This window comes from Engystomops pustulosus, chromosome 7 (assembly GCF_040894005.1).
Source record: "Engystomops pustulosus chromosome 7, aEngPut4.maternal, whole genome shotgun sequence".
NCBI classification, from domain to species: domain Eukaryota; kingdom Metazoa; phylum Chordata; class Amphibia; order Anura; family Leptodactylidae; genus Engystomops; species Engystomops pustulosus.
In genome coordinates this window covers 179,565,532-179,586,137 of record NC_092417.1, presented here as the reverse complement: position 1 = coordinate 179,586,137, position 20,606 = coordinate 179,565,532, and the positions used below count along the sequence as shown (strand labels likewise).

At 47.5% G+C, this 20,606-nt stretch overlaps 1 protein-coding gene across 5 annotated transcripts in view; it reads right to left on the bottom strand.

Annotated features, from left to right (window-relative positions):
• The window catches only part of SHANK2 (SH3 and multiple ankyrin repeat domains 2), a 166,456-nt gene that overhangs the window by 29,049 nt on the left and 116,801 nt on the right, over window positions 1-20,606 (bottom strand). For 3 of the 5 annotated variants that reach the window (XM_072119095.1, XM_072119096.1, XM_072119098.1), the window contains 2 exons: window positions 19,284-19,304; window positions 11,775-14,151 (listed from right to left, as the gene is read on the bottom strand). In XM_072119095.1, coding sequence (XP_071975196.1) covers window positions 11,775-14,151; window positions 19,284-19,304 — 2,398 coding nt within the window. The remainder of the gene's footprint in view (window positions 1-11,774; window positions 14,152-19,283; window positions 19,305-20,606) is intronic. The other 2 variants (XM_072119097.1, XM_072119099.1) reach the window with 1 other exon arrangement.

The window sequence follows — 20,606 nt, the reverse complement described above, 5'->3', positions numbered from 1 at the left end:
ACTACTACTAGAGGGATACTATGGGAGTGCGACTACTACTAGAGGGATACTATGGGGGTGCTACTACTAGAGGGATATTACTGGAGGGTTACTACTAGAGGGATACTATGGGAGTGCGACTACTACTAGAGGGATATTACTGGAGGGTTACTACTAGAGGGATACTATGGTAGTGCGACTACTACTAGGGGGATACTATGGGAGTGCGACTACTACTAGAGGGATACTACTGAAGGGTTACTACTAGAGGGATACTATGGTAGTGCGACTACTACTAGAGGAATACTATGGGAGTGCGACTACTACTAGAGGGATACTATGGTAGTGCGACTACTACTAGAGGGATACTATGGGAGTGCGACTACTACTAGAGGGATACTATGGGGGTGCTACTACTAGGGGGATATTACTGGAGGGTTACTACTAGAGGGATACTATGGGAGTGCGACTACTACTAGAGGGATATTACTGGAGGGTTACTACTAGAGGGATACTATGGGAGTGCGACTACTACTAGGGGGATACTATGGGAGTGCGACTACTACTAGGGGGATACTATGGGAGTGCGACTACTACTAGAGGGATACTATGGGAATGCGACTACTACTAGAGGGATACTACTGGAGGGTTACTACTAGAGGGATACTACTGGAGGGTTACTACTAGAGGGATACTATGGGAGTGCGACTACTACTAGAGGGATACTATGGGAGTGCGACTACTACTAGAGGGATACTACTGGAGGGTTACTACTAGAGAAATACTATGGGAGTGCGACTACTACTAGAGGGATACTATGGGAGTGCGACTACTACTAGAGGGATACTACTGGAGGGTTACTACTAGAGGAATACTATGGGAGTGCGACTACTACTAGAGGGATACTATGGGATTGCGACTACTACTAGGGGGATACTATGGGAGTGCGACTACTACTAGAGGGATACTATGGTAGTGCGACTACTACTAGAGGGATACTACTGGAGGGTTACTACTAGAGGGATACTATGGTAGTGCGACTACTACTAGAGGAATACTATGGGAGTGCGACTACTACTAGAGGGATACTACTGGAGGGTTACTACTAGAGGAATACTATGGGAGTGCGACTACTACTAGAGGGATACTATGGGAGTGCGACTACTACTAGAGGGATACTATGGGAATGCGACTACTACTAGAGGGATACTACTGGAGGGTTACTACTAGAGGAATACTATGGGAGTGCGACTACTACTAGAGGGATACTATGGGAGTGCGACTACTACTAGAGGGATACTACTGGAGGGTTACTACTAGAGGAATACTATGGGAGTGCGACTACTACTAGGGGGATACTATGGGAGTGCGACTACTACTAGAGGGATACTACTGGAGGGTTACTACTAGAGGAATACTATGGGAGTGCGACTACTACTAGAGGGATACTATGGGAATGCGACTACTACTAGAGGGATACTACTGGAGGGTTACTACTAGAGGGATACTATGGTAGTGCGACTACTACTAGGTGGATACTATGGGAGTGCGACTACTACTAGAGGGATACTACTGGAGGGTTACCACTAGAGGAATACTATGGGAGTGCGACTACTACTAGGGGGATACTATGGGAGTGCGACTACTACTAGAGGGATACTATGGGAGTGCGACTACTACTAGAGGGATACTATGGGAGTGCGACTACTACTAGAGGGATACTACTGGAGGGTTACTACTAGAGGAATACTATGGGAGTGCGACTACTACTAGGGGGATACTATGGGAGTGCGACTACTACTAGAGGGATACTACTAGAGGAATACTATGGGAGTGCGACTACTACTAGAGGGATACTACTGAAGGGTTACTACTAGAGGGATACTATGGTAGTGCGACTACTACTAGAGGGATACTACTGAAGGGTTACTACTAGAGGGATACTATGGGAGTGCGACTACTACTAGAGGGATACTATGGGAGTGCGACTACTACTAGAGGGATACTACTGGAGGGTTACTACTAGAGGAATACTATGGGAGTGCGACTACTACTAGGGGGATACTATGGGAGTGCGACTACTACTAGAGGGATACTACTAGAGGAATACTATGGGAGTGCGACTACTACTAGAGGGATACTACTGAAGGGTTACTACTAGAGGGATACTATGGTAGTGCGACTACTACTAGGGGGATACTACTGAAGGGTTACTACAAGAGGGATACTATGGTAGTGCGACTACTACTAGAGGGATACTACTGAAGGGTTACTACTAGAGGGATACTATGGTAGTGCGACTACTACTAGGGGGATACTATGGGAGTGCGACTACTACTAGAGGGATACTACTGAAGGGTTACTACTAGAGGGATACTATGGTAGTGCGACTACTACTAGAGGAATACTATGGGAGTGCGACTACTACTAGAGGGATACTATGGTAGTGCGACTACTACTAGAGGGATACTATGGGAGTGCGACTACTACTAGAGGGATACTATGGGGGTGCTACTACTAGAGGGATATTACTGGAGGGTTACTACTAGAGGGATACTATGGGAGTGCGACTACTACTAGAGGGATATTACTGGAGGGTTACTACTAGAGGGATACTATGGGAGTGCGACTACTACTAGGGGGATACTATGGGAGTGCGACTACTACTAGAGGGATACTATGGGAATGCGACTACTACTAGAGGGATACTACTGGAGGGTTACTACTAGAGGGATACTACTGGAGGGTTACTACTAGAGGGATACTATGGGAGTGCGACTACTACTAGAGGGATACTACTGGAGGGTTACTACTAGAGGAATACTATGGGAGTGCGACTACTACTAGAGGGATACTATGGGAGTGCGACTACTACTAGAGGGATACTATGGGAATGCAACTACTACTAGAGGGATACTACTGGAGGGTTACTACTAGAGGAATACTATGGGAGTGCGACTACTACTAGAGGGATACTATGGGAGTGCGACTACTACTAGAGGGATACTACTGGAGGGTTACTACTAGAGGAATACTATGGGAGTGCGACTACTACTAGGGGGATACTATGGGAGTGCGACTACTACTAGAGGGATACTATGGTAGTGCGACTACTACTAGAGGGATACTACTGGAGGGTTACTACTAGAGGGATACTATGGTAGTGCGACTACTACTAGAGGAATACTATGAGAGTGCGACTACTACTAGAGGGATACTACTGGAGGGTTACTACTAGAGGAATACTATGGGAGTGCGACTACTACTAGAGGGATACTATGGGAGTGCGACTACTACTAGAGGGATACTATGGGAATGCGACTACTACTAGAGGGATACTACTGGAGGGTTACTACTAGAGGAATACTATGGGAGTGCGACTACTACTAGAGGGATACTATGGGAATGCGACTACTACTAGAGGGATACTACTGGAGGGTTACTACTAGAGGGATACTATGGTAGTGCGACTACTACTAGGTGGATACTATGGGAGTGCGACTACTACTAGAGGGATACTACTGGAGGGTTACTACTAGAGGAATACTATGGGAGTGCGACTACTACTAGGGGGATACTATGGGAGTGCGACTACTACTAGAGGGATACTATGGGAGTGCGACTACTACTAGAGGGATACTATGGGAGTGCGACTACTACTAGAGGGATACTACTGGAGGGTTACTACTAGAGGAATACTATGGGAGTGCGACTACTACTAGAGGGATACTACTAGAGGAATACTATGGGAGTGCGACTACTACTAGAGGGATACTACTGAAGGGTTACTACTAGAGGGATACTATGGTAGTGCGACTACTACTAGGGGGATACTACTGAAGGGTTACTACTAGAGGGATACTATGGTAGTGCGACTACTACTAGAGGGATACTACTGAAGGGTTACTACTAGAGGGATACTATGGTAGTGCGACTACTACTAGGGGGATACTATGGGAGTGCGACTACTACTAGAGGGATACTACTGAAGGGTTACTACTAGAGGGATACTATGGTAGTGCGACTACTACTAGAGGAATACTATGGGAGTGCGACTACTACTAGAGGGATACTATGGTAGTGCGACTACTACTAGAGGGATACTATGGGAGTGCGACTACTACTAGAGGGATACTATGGGGGTGCTACTACTAGAGGGATATTACTGGAGGGTTACTACTAGAGGGATACTATGGGAGTGCGACTACTACTAGAGGGATATTACTGGAGGGTTACTACTAGAGGGATACTATAGGAGTGCGACTACTACTAGGGGGATACTATGGGAGTGCGACTACTACTAGAGGGATACTATGGGAATGCGACTACTACTAGAGGGATACTACTGGAGGGTTACTACTAGAGGGATACTACTGGAGGGTTACTACTAGAGGGATACTATGGGAGTGCGACTACTACTAGAGGGATACTACTGGAGGGTTACTACTAGAGGAATACTATGGGAGTGCGACTACTACTAGAGGGATACTATGGGAGTGCGACTACTACTAGAGGGATACTATGGGAATGCAACTACTACTAGAGGGATACTACTGGAGGGTTACTACTAGAGGAATACTATGGGAGTGCGACTACTACTAGAGGGATACTATGGGAGTGCGACTACTACTAGAGGGATACTACTGGAGGGTTACTACTAGAGGAATACTATGGGAGTGCGACTACTACTAGGGGGATACTATGGGAGTGCGACTACTACTAGAGGGATACTATGGTAGTGCGACTACTACTAGAGGGATACTACTGGAGGGTTACGACTAGAGGGAAACTATGGTAGTGCGACTACTACTAGAGGAATACTATGGGAGTGCGACTACTACTAGAGGGATACTACTGGAGGGTTACTACTAGAGGAATACTATGGGAGTGCGACTACTACTAGAGGGATACTATGGGAGTGCGACTACTACTAGAGGGATACTATGGGAATGCGACTACTACTAGAGGGATACTACTGGAGGGTTACTACTAGAGGAATACTATGGGAGTGCGACTACTACTAGAGGGATACTATGGGAGTGCGACTACTACTAGAGGGATACTACTGGAGGGTTACTACTAGAGGAATACTATGGGAGTGCGACTACGACTAGGGGGATACTATGGGAGTGCGACTACTACTAGAGGGATACTACTGGAGGGTTACTACTAGAGGAATACTATGGGAGTGCGACTACTACTAGAGGGATACTACTGAAGGGTTACTACTAGAGGGATACTATGGTAGTGCGACTACTACTAGGGGGATACTACTGAAGGGTTACTACTAGAGGGATACTATGGTAGTGCGACTACTACTAGAGGGATACTACTGAAGGGTTACTACTAGAGGGATACTATGGTAGTGCGACTACTACTAGGGGGATACTATGGGAGTGCGACTACTACTAGAGGGATACTACTGAAGGGTTACTACTAGAGGGATACTATGGTAGTGCGACTACTACTAGAGGAATACTATGGGAGTGCGACTACTACTAGAGGGATACTATGGTAGTGCGACTACTACTAGAGGGATACTACTGGAGGGTTACTACTAGAGGAATACTATGGGAGTGCGACTACTACTAGGGGGATACTATGGGAGTGCGACTACTACTAGAGGGATACTATGGGAGTGCGACTACTACTAGAGGGATACTATGGGAGTGCGACTACTACTAGAGGGATACTACTGGAGGGTTACTACTAGAGGAATACTATGGGAGTGCGACTACTACTAGGGGGATACTATGGGAGTGCGACTACTACTAGAGGGATACTACTAGAGGAATACTATGGGAGTGCGACTACTACTAGAGGGATACTACTGAAGGGTTACTACTAGAGGGATACTATGGTAGTGCGACTACTACTAGGGGGATACTACTGAAGGGTTACTACTAGAGGGATACTATGGTAGTGCGACTACTACTAGAGGGATACTACTGAAGGGTTACTACTAGAGGGATACTATGGTAGTGCGACTACTACTAGGGGGATACTATGGGAGTGCGACTACTACTAGAGGGATACTACTGAAGGGTTACTACTAGAGGGATACTATGGTAGTGCGACTACTACTAGAGGAATACTATGGGAGTGCGACTACTACTAGAAGGATACTATGGTAGTGCGACTACTACTAGAGGGATACTATGGGAGTGCGACTACTACTAGAGGGATACTATGGGGGTGCTACTACTAGAGGGATATTACTGGAGGGTTACTACTAGAGGGATACTATGGGAGTGCGACTACTACTAGAGGGATATTACTGGAGGGTTACTACTAGAGGGATACTATGGGAGTGCGACTACTACTAGGGGGATACTATGGTAGTGCGACTACTACTAGGGGGATACTATGGGAGTGCGACTACTACTAGAGGGATACTATGGGAATGTGACTACTACTAGAGGGATACTACTGGAGGGTTACTACTAGAGGGATACTTCTGGAGGGTTACTACTAGAGGGATACTATGGGAGTGCGACTACTACTAGAGGGATACTACTGAAGGGTTACTACTAGAGGGATACTATGGTAGTGCGACTACTACTAGAGGAATACTATGGGAGTGCGACTACTACTAGAGGGATACTACTAGAGGAATACTATGGGAGTGCGACTACTACTAGAGGGATACTATGGGAGTGCGACTACTACTAGAGGGATACTATGGGAATGCAACTACTACTAGAGGGATACTACTGGAGGGTTACTACTAGAGGAATACTATGGGAGTGCGACTACTACTAGAGGGATACTATGGGAGTGCGACTACTACTAGAGGGATACTACTGGAGGGTTACTACTAGAGGAATACTATGGGAGTGCGACTACTACTAGAGGGATACTATGGGATTGCGACTACTACTAGGGGGATACTATGGGAGTGCGACTACTACTAGAGGGATACTATGGTAGTGCGACTACTACTAGAGGGATACTACTGGAGGGTTACTACTAGAGGGATACTATGGTAGTGCGACTACTACTAGAGGAATACTATGGGAGTGCGACTACTACTAGAGGGATACTACTGGAGGGTTACTACTAGAGGAATACTATGGGAGTGCGACTACTACTAGAGGGATACTATGGGAGTGCGACTACTACTAGAGGGATACTATGGGAATGCGACTACTACTAGAGGGATACTACTGGAGGGTTACTACTAGAGGAATACTATGGGAGTGCGACTACTACTAGAGGAATACTATGGGAGTGCGACTACTACTAGAGGGATACTATGGGAGTGCGACTACTACTAGAGGGATACTACTGGAGGGTTACTACTAGAGGAATACTATGGTAGTGCGACTACTACTAGGTGGATACTATGGGAGTGCGACTACTAATAGAGGGATACTACTGGAGGGTTACTACTAGAGGAATACTATGGGAGTGCGACTACTACTAGAGGGATACTATGGGAGTGCGACTACTACTACAGGGATACTATGGGAGTGCGACTACTAGAGGGATACTATGGGAATGCGACTACTACTAGAGGGATACTACTGGAGCGTTACTACTAGAGGGATACTATGGGAGGGCTACTACTAGAGGGATACTATGGGGGTGCTACTACTAGAGGGATACTACTGGAGGGTTACTACTAGAGGGATACTATGGGGGTGCTACTACTAGAGGGATACTACTGGAAGGTTACTACTAGAGGGATACTATGGTAGTGCGACTACTACTAGGTGGATACTATGGGAATGCGACTACTACTAGAGGGATACTACTGGAGGGTTACTACTAGAGGGATACTTTGGGAGTGTTACTACTAGAGGGATGCTACCGGATACAATGGGAGAGATGCTATGGGGGTGCTACTACTAGAGGGATACTATGGGGGTGCTACTACTAGAGGGATACTATGGGGGTGCTACTACTAGAGGGATACTATGGGGGTGCTACTACTAGAGGGATACTATGGGGGTGCTACTACTAGAGGGATACTACTGGAGGGTTACTACTAGAGGGATACTATGGGAGGGCTACTACTAGAGGGATACTATGGGAGGGCTACTACTAGAGGGATACTATGGGAGTGCGACTACTACTAGAGGGATACTACTGGAGGGTTACTACTAGAGGAATACTATGGGAGTGCGACTACTACTAGGAGGATACTATGGGAGTGCGACTACTACTAGAGGGATACTATGGGAGTGCGACTACTACTAGAGGGATACTTCCGGAGGGTTACTACTAGAGGAATACTATGGGAGTGCTACTACTAGAGGGATATTACTGGAGGGTTACTACTAGAGGGATACTATGGGAGTGCGACTACTACTAGAGGGATATTACTGGAGGGTTACTACTAGAGGGATACTATGGGAGTGCGACTACTACTAGGGGGATACTATGGGAGTGCGACTACTACTAGAGGGATATTACTGGAGGGTTACTACTAGAGGGATACTATGGGAGTGCGACTACTACTAGAGGGATATTACTGGAGGGTTACTACTAGAGGGATACTATGGGAGTGCGACTACTACTAGGGGGATACTATAGGAGTGCGACTACTACTAGAGGGATACTATGGGAATGCGACTACTACTAGAGGGATACTACTGGAGGGTTACTACTAGAGGGATACTACTGGAGGGTTACTACTAGAGGGATACTATGGGAGTGCGACTACTACTAGAGGGATACTACTGGAGGGTTACTACTAGAGGAATACTATGGGAGTGCGACTACTACTAGAGGGATACTATGGGAGTGCGACTACTACTAGAGGGATACTATGGGAATGCAACTACTACTAGAGGGATACTACTGGAGGGTTACTACTAGAGGAATACTATGGGAGTGCGACTACTACTAGAGGGATACTATGGGAGTGCGACTACTACTAGGGGGATACTATGGGAGTGCGACTACTACTAGAGGGATACTATGGTAGTACGACTACTACTAGAGGGATACTACTGGAGGGTTACTACTAGAGGGATACTATGGTAGTGCGACTACTACTAGAGGAATACTATGGGAGTGCGACTACTACTAGAGGGATACTACTGGAGGGTTACTACTAGAGGAATACTATGGGAGTGCGACTACTACTAGAGGGATACTATGGGAGTGCGACTACTACTAGAGGGATACTATGGGAATGCGACTACTACTAGAGGGATACTACTGGAGGGTTACTACTAGAGGAATACTATGGGAGTGCGACTACTACTAGAGGGATACTATGGGAGTGCGACTACTACTAGAGGGATACTACTGGAGGGTTACTACTAGAGGAATACTATGGTAGTGCGACTACTACTAGGGGGATACTATGGGAGTGCGACTACTACTAGAGGGATACTACTGGAGGGTTACTACTAGAGGAATACTATGGGAGTGCGACTACTACTAGGGGGATACTATGGGAGTGCGACTACTACTAGAGGGATACTACTGGAGGGTTACTACTAGAGGAATACTATGGGAGTGCGACTACTACTAGAGGGATACTATGGGAATGCGACTACTACTAGAGGGATACTACTGGAGGGTTACTACTAGAGGGATACTATGGTAGTGCGACTACTACTAGGTGGATACTATGGGAGTGCGACTACTACTAGAGGGATACTACTGGAGGGTTACTACTAGAGGAATACTATGGGAGTGCGACTACTACTAGAGGGATACTATGGGAGTGCGACTACTACTACAGGGATACTATGGGAGTGCGACTACTAGAGGGATACTATGGGAATGCGACTACTACTAGAGGGATACTACTGGAGCGTTACTACTAGAGGGATACTATGGGAGGGCTACTACTAGAGGGATACTATGGGGGTGCTACTACTAGAGGGATACTACTGGAGGGTTACTACTAGAGGGATACTATGGGGGTGCTACTACTAGAGGGATACTACTGGAAGGTTACTACTAGAGGAATACTATGGGAGTGAGACTACTACTAGAGGGGTACTACTGGAGGGTTACTACTAGAGGGATACTATGGTAGTGCGACTACTACTAGGTGGATACTATGGGAATGCGACTACTACTAGAGGGATACTACTGGAGGGTTACTACTAGAGGGATACTTTGGGAGTGTTACTACTAGAGGGATGCTACCGGATACAATGGGAGAGATGCTATGGGGGTGCTACTACTAGAGGGATACTATGGGGGTGCTACTACTAGAGGGATACTATGGGAGTGCGACTACTACTAGAGGGATACTATGGGGGTGCTACTACTAGAGGGATACTATGGGGGTGCTACTACTAGAGGGATACTATGGGGGTGCTACTACTAGAGGGATACTATGGGGGTGCTACTACTAGAGGGATACTACTGGAGGGTTACTACTAGAGGGATACTATGGGAGGGCTACTACTAGAGGGATACTATGGGAGGGCTACTACTAGAGGGATACTATGGGAGGGCTACTACTAGAGGGATACTATGGGAGGGCTACTACTAGAGGGATACTATGGGAGGGCTACTACTAGAGGGATACTATGGGAGGGCTACTACTAGAGGGATACTATGGGAGGGCTACTACTAGAGGGATACTATGGGAGTGTTACTACTAGAGGGATACTATGGGGGTGCTACTACTAGAGGGATACTATGGGGGTGCTACTACTAGAGGGATACTATGGGGGTGCTACTACTAGAGGGATACTACTGGAGGGTTACTACTAGAGGGATACTATGGGAGGGCTACTACTAGAGGGATACTATGGGAGGGCTACTACTAGAGGGATACTATGGGAGGGCTACTACTAGAGGGATACTATGGGAGGGCTACTACTAGAGGGATACTATGGGAGGGCTACTACTAGAGGGATACTATGGGAGGGCTACTACTAGAGGGATACTATGGGAGGGCTACTACTAGAGGGATACTTTGGGAGTGTTACTACTAGAGGGATGCTACTGGATACAATGGGAGAGATGCTATGGGGGTGCTAATACTAGAGGGATACTATGGGGGTGCTACTACTAGAGGGATACTACTGTAGCACAACTATTGGTTCTCTAGTACGGTTTGCTTCTGGCTCATTACTCGGTGGTGTAATCAGCTGATCAGGGCAAGGTCTAGGGGTTGGGCCACCACCAATCTCTAGTTGATGACCCGTCCTATAGAGAAGCCTTATATGTCAGCTTAGGAGAACCTACTGGGGCTGAGTCCTGGGTTATTATATATAATGGTAACTCCCTAAAATACAAGTTTTGAGGGTGATACAAAATCCGAGCGGAGGCTGCGAGTGTCTGGTTATGGAGGTGCAGCCATGCGAGTGTCTGGTTATGGAGGTGCAGCCATGCGAGTGTCTGGTTATGGAGGTGCAGCCATGCGAGTGTCTGGTTATGGAGGTGCAGCCATGCGAGTGTCTGGTTATGGAGGTGCAGCCATGCGAGTGTCTGGTTATGGAGGTGCAGTCATGCGAGTGTCTGGTTATGGAGGTGCAGTCATGCGAGTGTCTGGTTATGGAGGTGCAGCCATGCGAGTGTCTGGTTATGGAGGTGCAGCCATGCGAGTGTCTGGTTATGGAGGTGCAGCCATGCGAGTGTCTGGTTATGGAGGTGCAGTCATGCGAGTGTCTGGTTATGGAGGTGCAGTCATGCGAGTGTCTGGTTATGGAGGTGCAGTCATGCGAGTGTCTGGTTATGGAGGTGCAGCCATGCGAGTGTCTGGTTATGGAGGTGCAGCCATGGGTCGGGGTAGATGGTCCATGTTCTATCACACTATAAATATGATGAAACCTACATCCACCATCACACCTGGGTAGTAGTAGACGTGCACTTACCTTGTGCTGAGACCTGCGCTTTTCATTCCAGTTGGTGAATCTAACCCTTCCCCCGGTTTTGTGGCTTTTTCTCTGTTCATTTGTTGCAAAATGGAATTTAATTCGCTAATAACATTGGCTTTGGGACTTGGCATGACTAGGCTTTTCACCTCGGGGGCATCGCCCCATAACTTGGAGGTCCTTAGTTGCCCAGCTTTGGATATACTGGGCGTCATCCCTAGCGGGGGAGGAGGTGGTGCAGGGGGAGGGATGACAAAAGTGTCCATGTTCTCTTCCAGGACGGCGTCCTTATAAAGTGCATTGCTTTTGTTGATTACGGGCTTGACTTTTGGCTTTGGAGGTACTGGGGGTTTGTCCACTAGAAACGCTTGCCCATCTGCATAGACTGTGCATGTGTCCAAATTCTCTACACCCTCTGAGGATAAGGTGGATATGCTGGAGACGGTGGATATAGTGCTCGTCGTCTCTAGGTGGTGGTCACTGCCGCTGCGGCTGTCCACCTCCTCGATCCCAGAGTCTGTGACGTTATCAAAGCTTTCCGGGTGTTGCATGTACGAGGTGGGCAGGCAGTTCGACAGAGCCCCAGGCTTTTTACTTTCTAAAGAATTAGAGGCAACATTGGGATGATAGGATCCAGGGGGGAGGCCGCCATTTTTCCTCTGCATTAACAAGTCTACCAGCGTTGTTGGCGGCATCACGGAGATGTCCTCTGGAATATCAAAGCTGTTGGCGAATTCTAGAGGAGGAGGCAGCGGCTCAGTGAAGATAAAGTCCTCATCCACGTCTATAGAGGCAAAGGGTGGCGGAGGGATACGGAAGGGTAAGATGACCGGCTCGTCCACCGAGCATACGGACACAATGGCTTTATTGGGGGGAGCTGGCGGGCTGCCGTCGCTTGTTTTGGGTAATGCATTTTCTACACTTTCCTTCGGTTCTGCTGCTGGATTTGCAGTCGGATTCTCCGGAGAGGCTTCTTTCTCTACGTCGTCGTTGTCGATGAGCACATCCTCCGCTTTGGTGGTGTCCACCGTATGTACCATGAGCAATCCGGCGGTCTTCTGCTGAGAGGTGTCCATGATGTTGATCAGCATGTTCTTCTTCTCCTCGTGACGCTTCTCTTCCTTCGCCGTTTCGATTTCCTGTTTACTTTCGGTCTCTTGTCTTTTTAAGACCCCACGTTGGTTTTGTCGACTGCCGGGCGCAGCGGGGAATGAACTCTCTGCGTTGGGGCGGAGCTTTGTATCGATGAATAGAGGCTTGTTGAGGTCGGACTTGTCTGGTTCTGGTGGGGTGGGACTGGGTTGACCTTGATCTTTGATGGCTCTGTCTCTAGCCGCCAACGCAAGGGCCAGTGGTGAATTAGGATCTAATAACTTCCCAGTGACCGGATGCAAGTAATTTCCAGACACGGTGATCCCTTTCGTTGTGTTGTTTTCATGTCCCTTTCCCTTTCCTGACCTCACGTTGTTTGCCTCTCCAAATGCATTAGCAGTTCTGCTTAATATCAGGGAGGACGGACCCACAAACTGCTTGAAGCTGTCCTCGTTACAGAACATCCCCTCATCGATGGACTTAGAGTGTCGTAACCTGGGACTGGGCGTTGGCCCCACACATTCATCTCCGAGATCTGTCGATAAGAAGGCAGGAGAGTTTCGTCTGGCCTCTAATCTCTTCTCTCTGTCCCTTACGGCCCCGGCAATGGCGGCAGCGAATGGACTGCTGACGTTGAGGGAGTCGTCCGGCCGGAGCTGTCCTTGCTGCTCTGAGGTTTGCAGGTCGGTCTCCATGCTACTTCCCTGGCTGCTCTTTCCGCTGCTGCTCGTTGAAGGTTCTTTGATGATGATGGTTGGGATGGGAATGGAACAAGTCTTCTCTGGGCTATCCTCCACATTGGACTGTTTGACCAACATACCCTTCCGCCTGGCGGGTTTGGCCGGCACAAATACAGCTTTGTTTCCTAACTTTCCTACTTCTGAGTACGGGTTTTCAGGTAATTGGCCCCTCTTATGTACAAAGTTCTGCTGGGATGACATTTTCGCACTGTAAAGATCTTCAGAGTCTAAGGAGAACCTGTCCGTCTCTCGTCGGTAGTACATGCCCTTGTCTCTCATTATTGTCCCCATGTTGTCTGCCCGCACCGCCGGTAAGGGAGACTTTACACCTGTATTCTGGTTGAACATTGGCTTGATGGTCCCGTATCCTCTAGGAGATGGAGACTTGGGTGTATTGAATGGTGATGGTGACGAAGGTGGAGGCGGAGATGGAGGTAAAGTTGCTGGAGGGGGTGGAATATCTTCGGATGCATCCGGCATGGATAGGCTTCTTGTAAACTTTAACATCGGAGGTGCCAAAAATTGCTTCTCTTCCTCAGTAATACCTGCAGGGCACAGAGAGGCGGGCGTGAGATCATGTGACGATACAAACACACAATACGATCATATTCTCATCAGGTATAATGTATCATTGAGGAGAACATCTCAGAACCTGTCCCCAGCACCCACAGTGATCAGCAGGCCTCTTATCTTCCTTCCAAACAGTGCCATATGTTATATAGTGGCTGCCAATGGTATTGCAGCTCACCCTCTTCACTTGAATTGGACTGTGGGCTAGAAGGCCCATGTGAGCGAGGATGTGAAGAGCCTGGGGAAGGAGAAGGGACCACAAGCACATGTTAGGGTGCTGGGTGTAGGACCACCGGTGATCAGGGGCTTGTAGACCTCCAGGATGTCTGATCCTCTGCCAATGAGTTTTATCTCCGTGACTCCATCCATTGCTTTTATGGAGCTGCACATATCACCGGATCAGACCCCGGACATCAGGTCTACACGATCACTCTTAGGGTTACGGACAATGTCCCTATTTCCATATGAGAGGACTACGGGAAGAATGCAGGTGACATTCCTTCCCATACATAGATACGGGGGGACTATGACAGCAGCATCAATAACACCACATCAAGGAGAAAAAGTCATAATTCATGAATCAAAGGAACATTATCTAGAAGCCACATGAAAAACCATGGACAGAGAGAACATTTGTCATCCGCTTCCCATAGACAAAGGTTCTGTTTCAAGTACTAGAAGCTTGGGTCCAATATTTGAGTGGCCAGTACAAGCTCTGTGGGCCAGCCTTTTAAAGGAAATGCCTATCTTTGATTGGGAGATAAAATTATGTGCCGATTTGTTTATTACATTTCTATAACGGCATATTAAATATATGTTATACACCGTATGTATGAGCTCCCCTAGTGTTGGCTGTATATACAGAATCTCCTGAGCTCCTCCTAGTGGTGGCTGTATATACAGAATCTCCTGAGCTCCCCCTAGTGGTGGCTGTATATACAGAATCTCCTGAGCTCCCCCTAGTGGTGGCTGTATATACAGAATCTCCTGAGCTCCTCCTAGTGGTGGCTGTATATACAGAATCTACTGAGCTCCCCCTAGTGGTGGCTGTATATACAGAATCTCCTGAGCTCCCCTAGTGTTGGCTGTATATACAGAATCTCCTGAGCTCCTCCTAGTGGTGGCTGTATATACAGTATGTAGTAATCTCCTGAGCTCCTCCTAGTGGTGGCTGTATATACAGTATGTAGTAATCTCCTGAGCTCCTCCTAGTGGTGGTGTATATACAGTATGTAGTAATCTCCTGAGCTCCCCATAGTGGTGCTGTATATACAGTATGTAGTAATCTCATGAGCTCCTCCTAGTGGTGGTGTATATACAGTATGTAGTAATCTCCTGAGCTCCCCATAGTGGTGCTGTATATACAGTATGTAGTAATCTCCTGAGCTCCTCCTAGTGGTGGCTGTATATACAGTATGTAGTAATCTCCTGAGCTCCCCCTAGTGGTGGCTGTATATACAGTATGTAGTAATCTCCTGAGCTCCCCTAGTGGTGGCTGTATATACAGTATGTAGTAATCTCCTTGTCTTCCCCTAGAGGTGGCTGTATATACAGTATGTAGTAATCTGAATTCCCCCTAGTGATTGCTGTATATACAGTATGTAGTAATCTCCTGAGCTCGTCCTAGTGGTGGTGTATATACAGTATGTAGTAATCTCCTGAGCTCACCCTAGTGGTGGCTGTATATACAGAATCTCCTGAGCTCCCCCTAGTGGTGGCTGTATATACAGAATCTCCTGAGCTCCTCCTAGTGGTGGCTGTATATACAGTATGTAGTAATCTCCTGAGCTCCCCCTAGTGGTGGCTGTATATACAGTATGTAGTAATCTCCTGAGCTCCCCCTAGTGGTGGCTGTATATACAGTATGTAGTAATCTCCTGAGCTCCTCCTAGTGGTGGTGTATATACAGTATGTAGTAATCTCCTGAGCTCCCCATAGTGGTGCTGTATATACAGTATGTAGTAATCTCATGAGCTCCTCCTAGTGGTGGTGTATATACAGTATGTAGTAATCTCCTGAGCTCCCCATAGTGGTGCTGTATATACAGTATGTAGTAATCTCCTGAGCTCCTCCTAGTGGTGCTGTATATACAGTATGTAGTAATCTCCTGAGCTCCCCCTAGTGGTGGCTGTATATACAGTATGTAGTAATCTCCTGAGCTCCCCCTAGTGGTGGCTGTATATACAGTATGTATTAATCTGCTGAGGTCCCCCTAGTGGTGTCTGTATATATAGTATGTAGTAATCTCCTGAGATCCCTCTAGTGGTGGCTGTATATACAGTATGTAGTAATCTCCTGAGATCCCTCTAGTGGTGGCTGTATATACAGTATGTAGTAATCTCCTGAGCTCCTCCTAGTGGTGGCTGTATATACAGTATGTAGTAATCTCCTGAGCTCCCCCTAGTGGTGGCTGTATATACAGTATGTAGTAATCTTCTGAGCTCCCCTAGTGGTGGCTGTATATACAGTATGTATTAATCTGCTGAGCTCCCCCTAGTGGTGTCTGTATATACAGTATGTAGTAATCTCCTGAGCTCCCCCTAGTGGTGGTTGTATATACAGTATGTATTAATCTGCTGAGCTCCCCTAGTGGTGGCTGTGTATACAGTATGTAGTAATCTCCTGAGCTCCCCTAGTGGTGGCTGTATATACAGTATGTATTAATCTCCTGAGCTCCCCCTAGTGGTGGCTGTATATACAGTATGTAGTAATCTCCTGAGCTCCCCCTAGTGGTGGCTGTATATACAGTATGTAGTAATCTCCTGAGCTCCTCCAAGTGGTGGCTGTATATACAGTATGTAGTAATCTCCTGAGCTTCCCCTATTGGTGTCTGTATATACAGTATGTAGTAATCTCATGAGCTCCCCCTAGTGGTGGCAGTATATACAGTATGTAGTAATCTCCTGAGCTCCTCCTAGTGGTGGCTGTGTATACAGTATGTAGTAATCTCCTGAGCTCCCCCTAGTGGTGGCTGTATATACAGTATGTAGTAATCTCCTGAGCTCCCCCTATTGGTGTCTGTATATACAGTATGTAGTAATCTCATGAGCTCCCCCTAGTGGTGGCAGTATATACAGTATGTAGTAATCTCCTGAGCTCCTCCTAGTGGTGGCTGTGTATACAGTATGTAGTAATCTCCTGAGCTCCCCCTAGTGGTGGCTGTATATACAGTATGTAGTAATCTCCTGAGCTCCCCCTAGTGGTGGCTGTATATACAGTATGTAGTAATCTCCTGAGCTCCTCCTAGTGGTGGCTGTATATACAGTATGTAGTAATCTCCTGAGCTCCCCCTAGTGGTGGCTGTATATACAGTATGTAGTAATCTCCTGAGCTCCCCCTAGTGGTGGCTGTATATACAGTATGTAGTAATCTCCTGAGCTCCTCCTAGTGGTGGCTGTATATACAGTATGTAGTAATCTCCTGAGCTCCCCCTAGTGGCGGCTGTATATACAGTATGTAGTAATCTCCTGAGCTCCTCCTAGTGGTGGCTGTATATATAGTATGTAGTAATCTCCTGAGCTCCCCCTAGTGGCGGCTGTATATACAGTATGTAGTAATCTCCTGAGCTCCCCCTAGTGGTGGCTGTATATACAGTATGTAGTGATGTCCTGAGCTCCCCTAGTGGTGGCTGTATATACAGTATATAGTAATCTCCTGAGCTCCCCCTAGTGGTGGCTGTATATACAGTATGTAGTAATCTCCTGAGATCCTCCTAGTGGCGGCTGTATATACAGTATGTAGTAATCTCCTGAGCTCCCTCTAGTGGTGGCTGTATATACAGTATGTAGTGATGTCCTGAGCTCCCCTAGTGGTGGCTGTATATACAGTATATAGTAATCTCCTGAGCTCCCCCTAGTGGTGGCTGTATATACAGTATGTAGTAATCTCCTGAGCTCCTCCTAGTGGTGGCTGTATATACAGTATATAGTAATCTCCTGAGCTCCCCCTAGTGGTGGCTGTATATACAGTATGTAGTAATCTCCTGAGATCCTCCTAGTGGTGGCTGTATATACGGTATGTAGTAATCTCCTGAGCTCCTCCTAGTGGTGGCTGTATATACAGTATATAGTAATCTCCTGAGCTCCCCCTAGTGGTGGCTGTATATACAGTATGTAGTAATCTCCTGAGCTCCCCCTAGCAGTGGCTGTATATACAGTATGTAGTTATCTCCTGAGCTCCTCCTAGTGGTGGTGTATATACAGTATGTAGTAATCTCCTGAGCTCCCCCTAGTGGCGGATGTATATACAGTATGTAGTAATCTCCTGAGCTCCTCCTAGTGGTGGTGTATATACAGTATGTAGTAATCTCCTGAGCTCCCCCTAGTGGTGGCTGTATATACAGTATGTAGTAATCTCCTGAGATCCTCCTAGTGGTGTCTGCAGTCAATGCACATTTGTAGTTTATATGTATTTTCCAGTTTTTTTTCTACAATTTTATCTTCAGATTTACTAGTTTTGTACTTTTCTATATTGTACTGATCTCCTTTAATTCACCGTTTTTGGTGCCACCTTCTAGCCTTGAAACAATTTCAAAGTCGAAGCCAAAAATACACTTTATTTGTGTTAGTGTCTCAAACAAACCACACGAGAGCAACAGGGACAAAAACAGACAAAATGCACAAAGACAAATGAGAAAAAGATAAAAATCCTACAGACACCGGGGGATCTGTGGGGGGGGGGGGGGGGTGAATGGATCCCGGCTACTGTCCCCTCTCCTCACATTCCCCATAATAGAGGGGTGGGGGCAGTTGTACCTGGGTCTAGGGGGCAGTTTTTCCCTCGTATGAAGGGACTAATCCTATAATGGATGCAGTATAATGGGGCCGGGTGTAGATTCGGCATCATGTCTCGGCTTACAGCCCCGTCACTCCCGGTATTGCTCCCGATATGGGAACACAAATGTATTTTATATGGAGGCAATGATTCTTTACTGTCGAGCATTGCTGTGGTGATGTACAGAGCGCGGCGTCACGCACACACGAGAGGTGATGGGAGGATTAATGGATGGTGCCAATAATAAACACTAATTACAGCCTGAACATGCAAATGAGACGGGAAGACGACTGCGAGAATAATTGCACATCCTATAGTGTACTGAGCTACTAACCTGACAGAGTGATTCTGCTGTCTGACAAAAGGAAATCACTTGTTAATTATGCAGAAAATCCATTATTTTTTGCTGCCGTGTCATGTAGCATCAGAGTATACAGGATGATGTCAGCGTCGCACACAGCGCCATTCACATACGGACGGCAGAGTTATGACAACCGCAACACGGCACATGGTAACACAAGCAGTGGGAGGGCACACAGTCAGACACACCACACGGGAAGGGGGTCCTCTACATGAAGGAGAAACCAGTCGCCAAGAAAAGGGCCTGGGGGGATGATCAGTCGCTAAGGAAGAGGGCCAGAGGGGAGGATCAGTCGCTAAGGAAGAGGGCCAGAGGGGAGGATCAGTCGCTAAGGAAGAGGGCCAGAGGGGATGATCAGTCGCTAAGGAAGAGGGCCAGAGGGGATGATCAGTCGCTAAGGAAGAGGGCCAGAGGGGATGATCAGTCGCTAAGGAAGAGGGCCAGAGGGGATGATCTGTCGCTAAGGAAGAGGGCCAGAGGGGATGATCAGTCGCTAAGGAAGAGGGCCAGAGGGGATGATCAGTCGCTAAGGAAGAGGGCCAGAGGGGATGATCAGTCGCTAAGGAAGAGGGCCAGAGGGGATGATCAGTCGCTAAGGAAGAGGGCCAGAGGGGATGATCAGTCGCTAAGGAAGAGGGCCAGAGGGGATGATCAGTCGCTAAGGAAGAGGGCCAGAGGGGATGATCAGTCGCTAAGGAAGAGGGCCAGAGGGGATGATCAGTCGCTAAGGAAGAGGGCCAGAGGGGAGGATCAGTCGCTAAGGAAGAGGGCCAGAGGGGAGGATCAGTCGCTAAGGAAGAGGGCCAGAGGGGAGGATCAGCCGCTAAGGAAGAGGGCCAGAGGAGAGGACCAGGCGCTAAGTAAGAGGGCCAGAGGAGAGGACCAGGCACTAAGTAAGAGGGCCAGAGGAGAGGACCAGGCACTAAGGAAGAGGGCCAGAGGGGTCGAGCAGTCACTAAGGAAGAGGGCCAGAGGGGAGGACCAGTCACTAAGGAAGAGGGCCAGAGGGGAGGACCAGTCACTAAGGAAGATGGTCAGAGGGGTGGGGCAGTCATTAAGGGGGAGGACCAGAGAAAAGGTACTGTAGTGATGGGGCTATACATAGGTGAGTATTGCTCTTATGACCCACTTTTCTGAAACTGTGACCACTGGTAATACAGACTTGTATGTCTTAGGGGCAACAGGACACAGAACATAACATTATAATCCGGTGGGCTATTCTCCGCTGGGGTCTTGAAGCCTTTGGGTCAAATACCTCCTCTGTGTCTATCATTAGAGACCGGTTTTGGCCAAGTT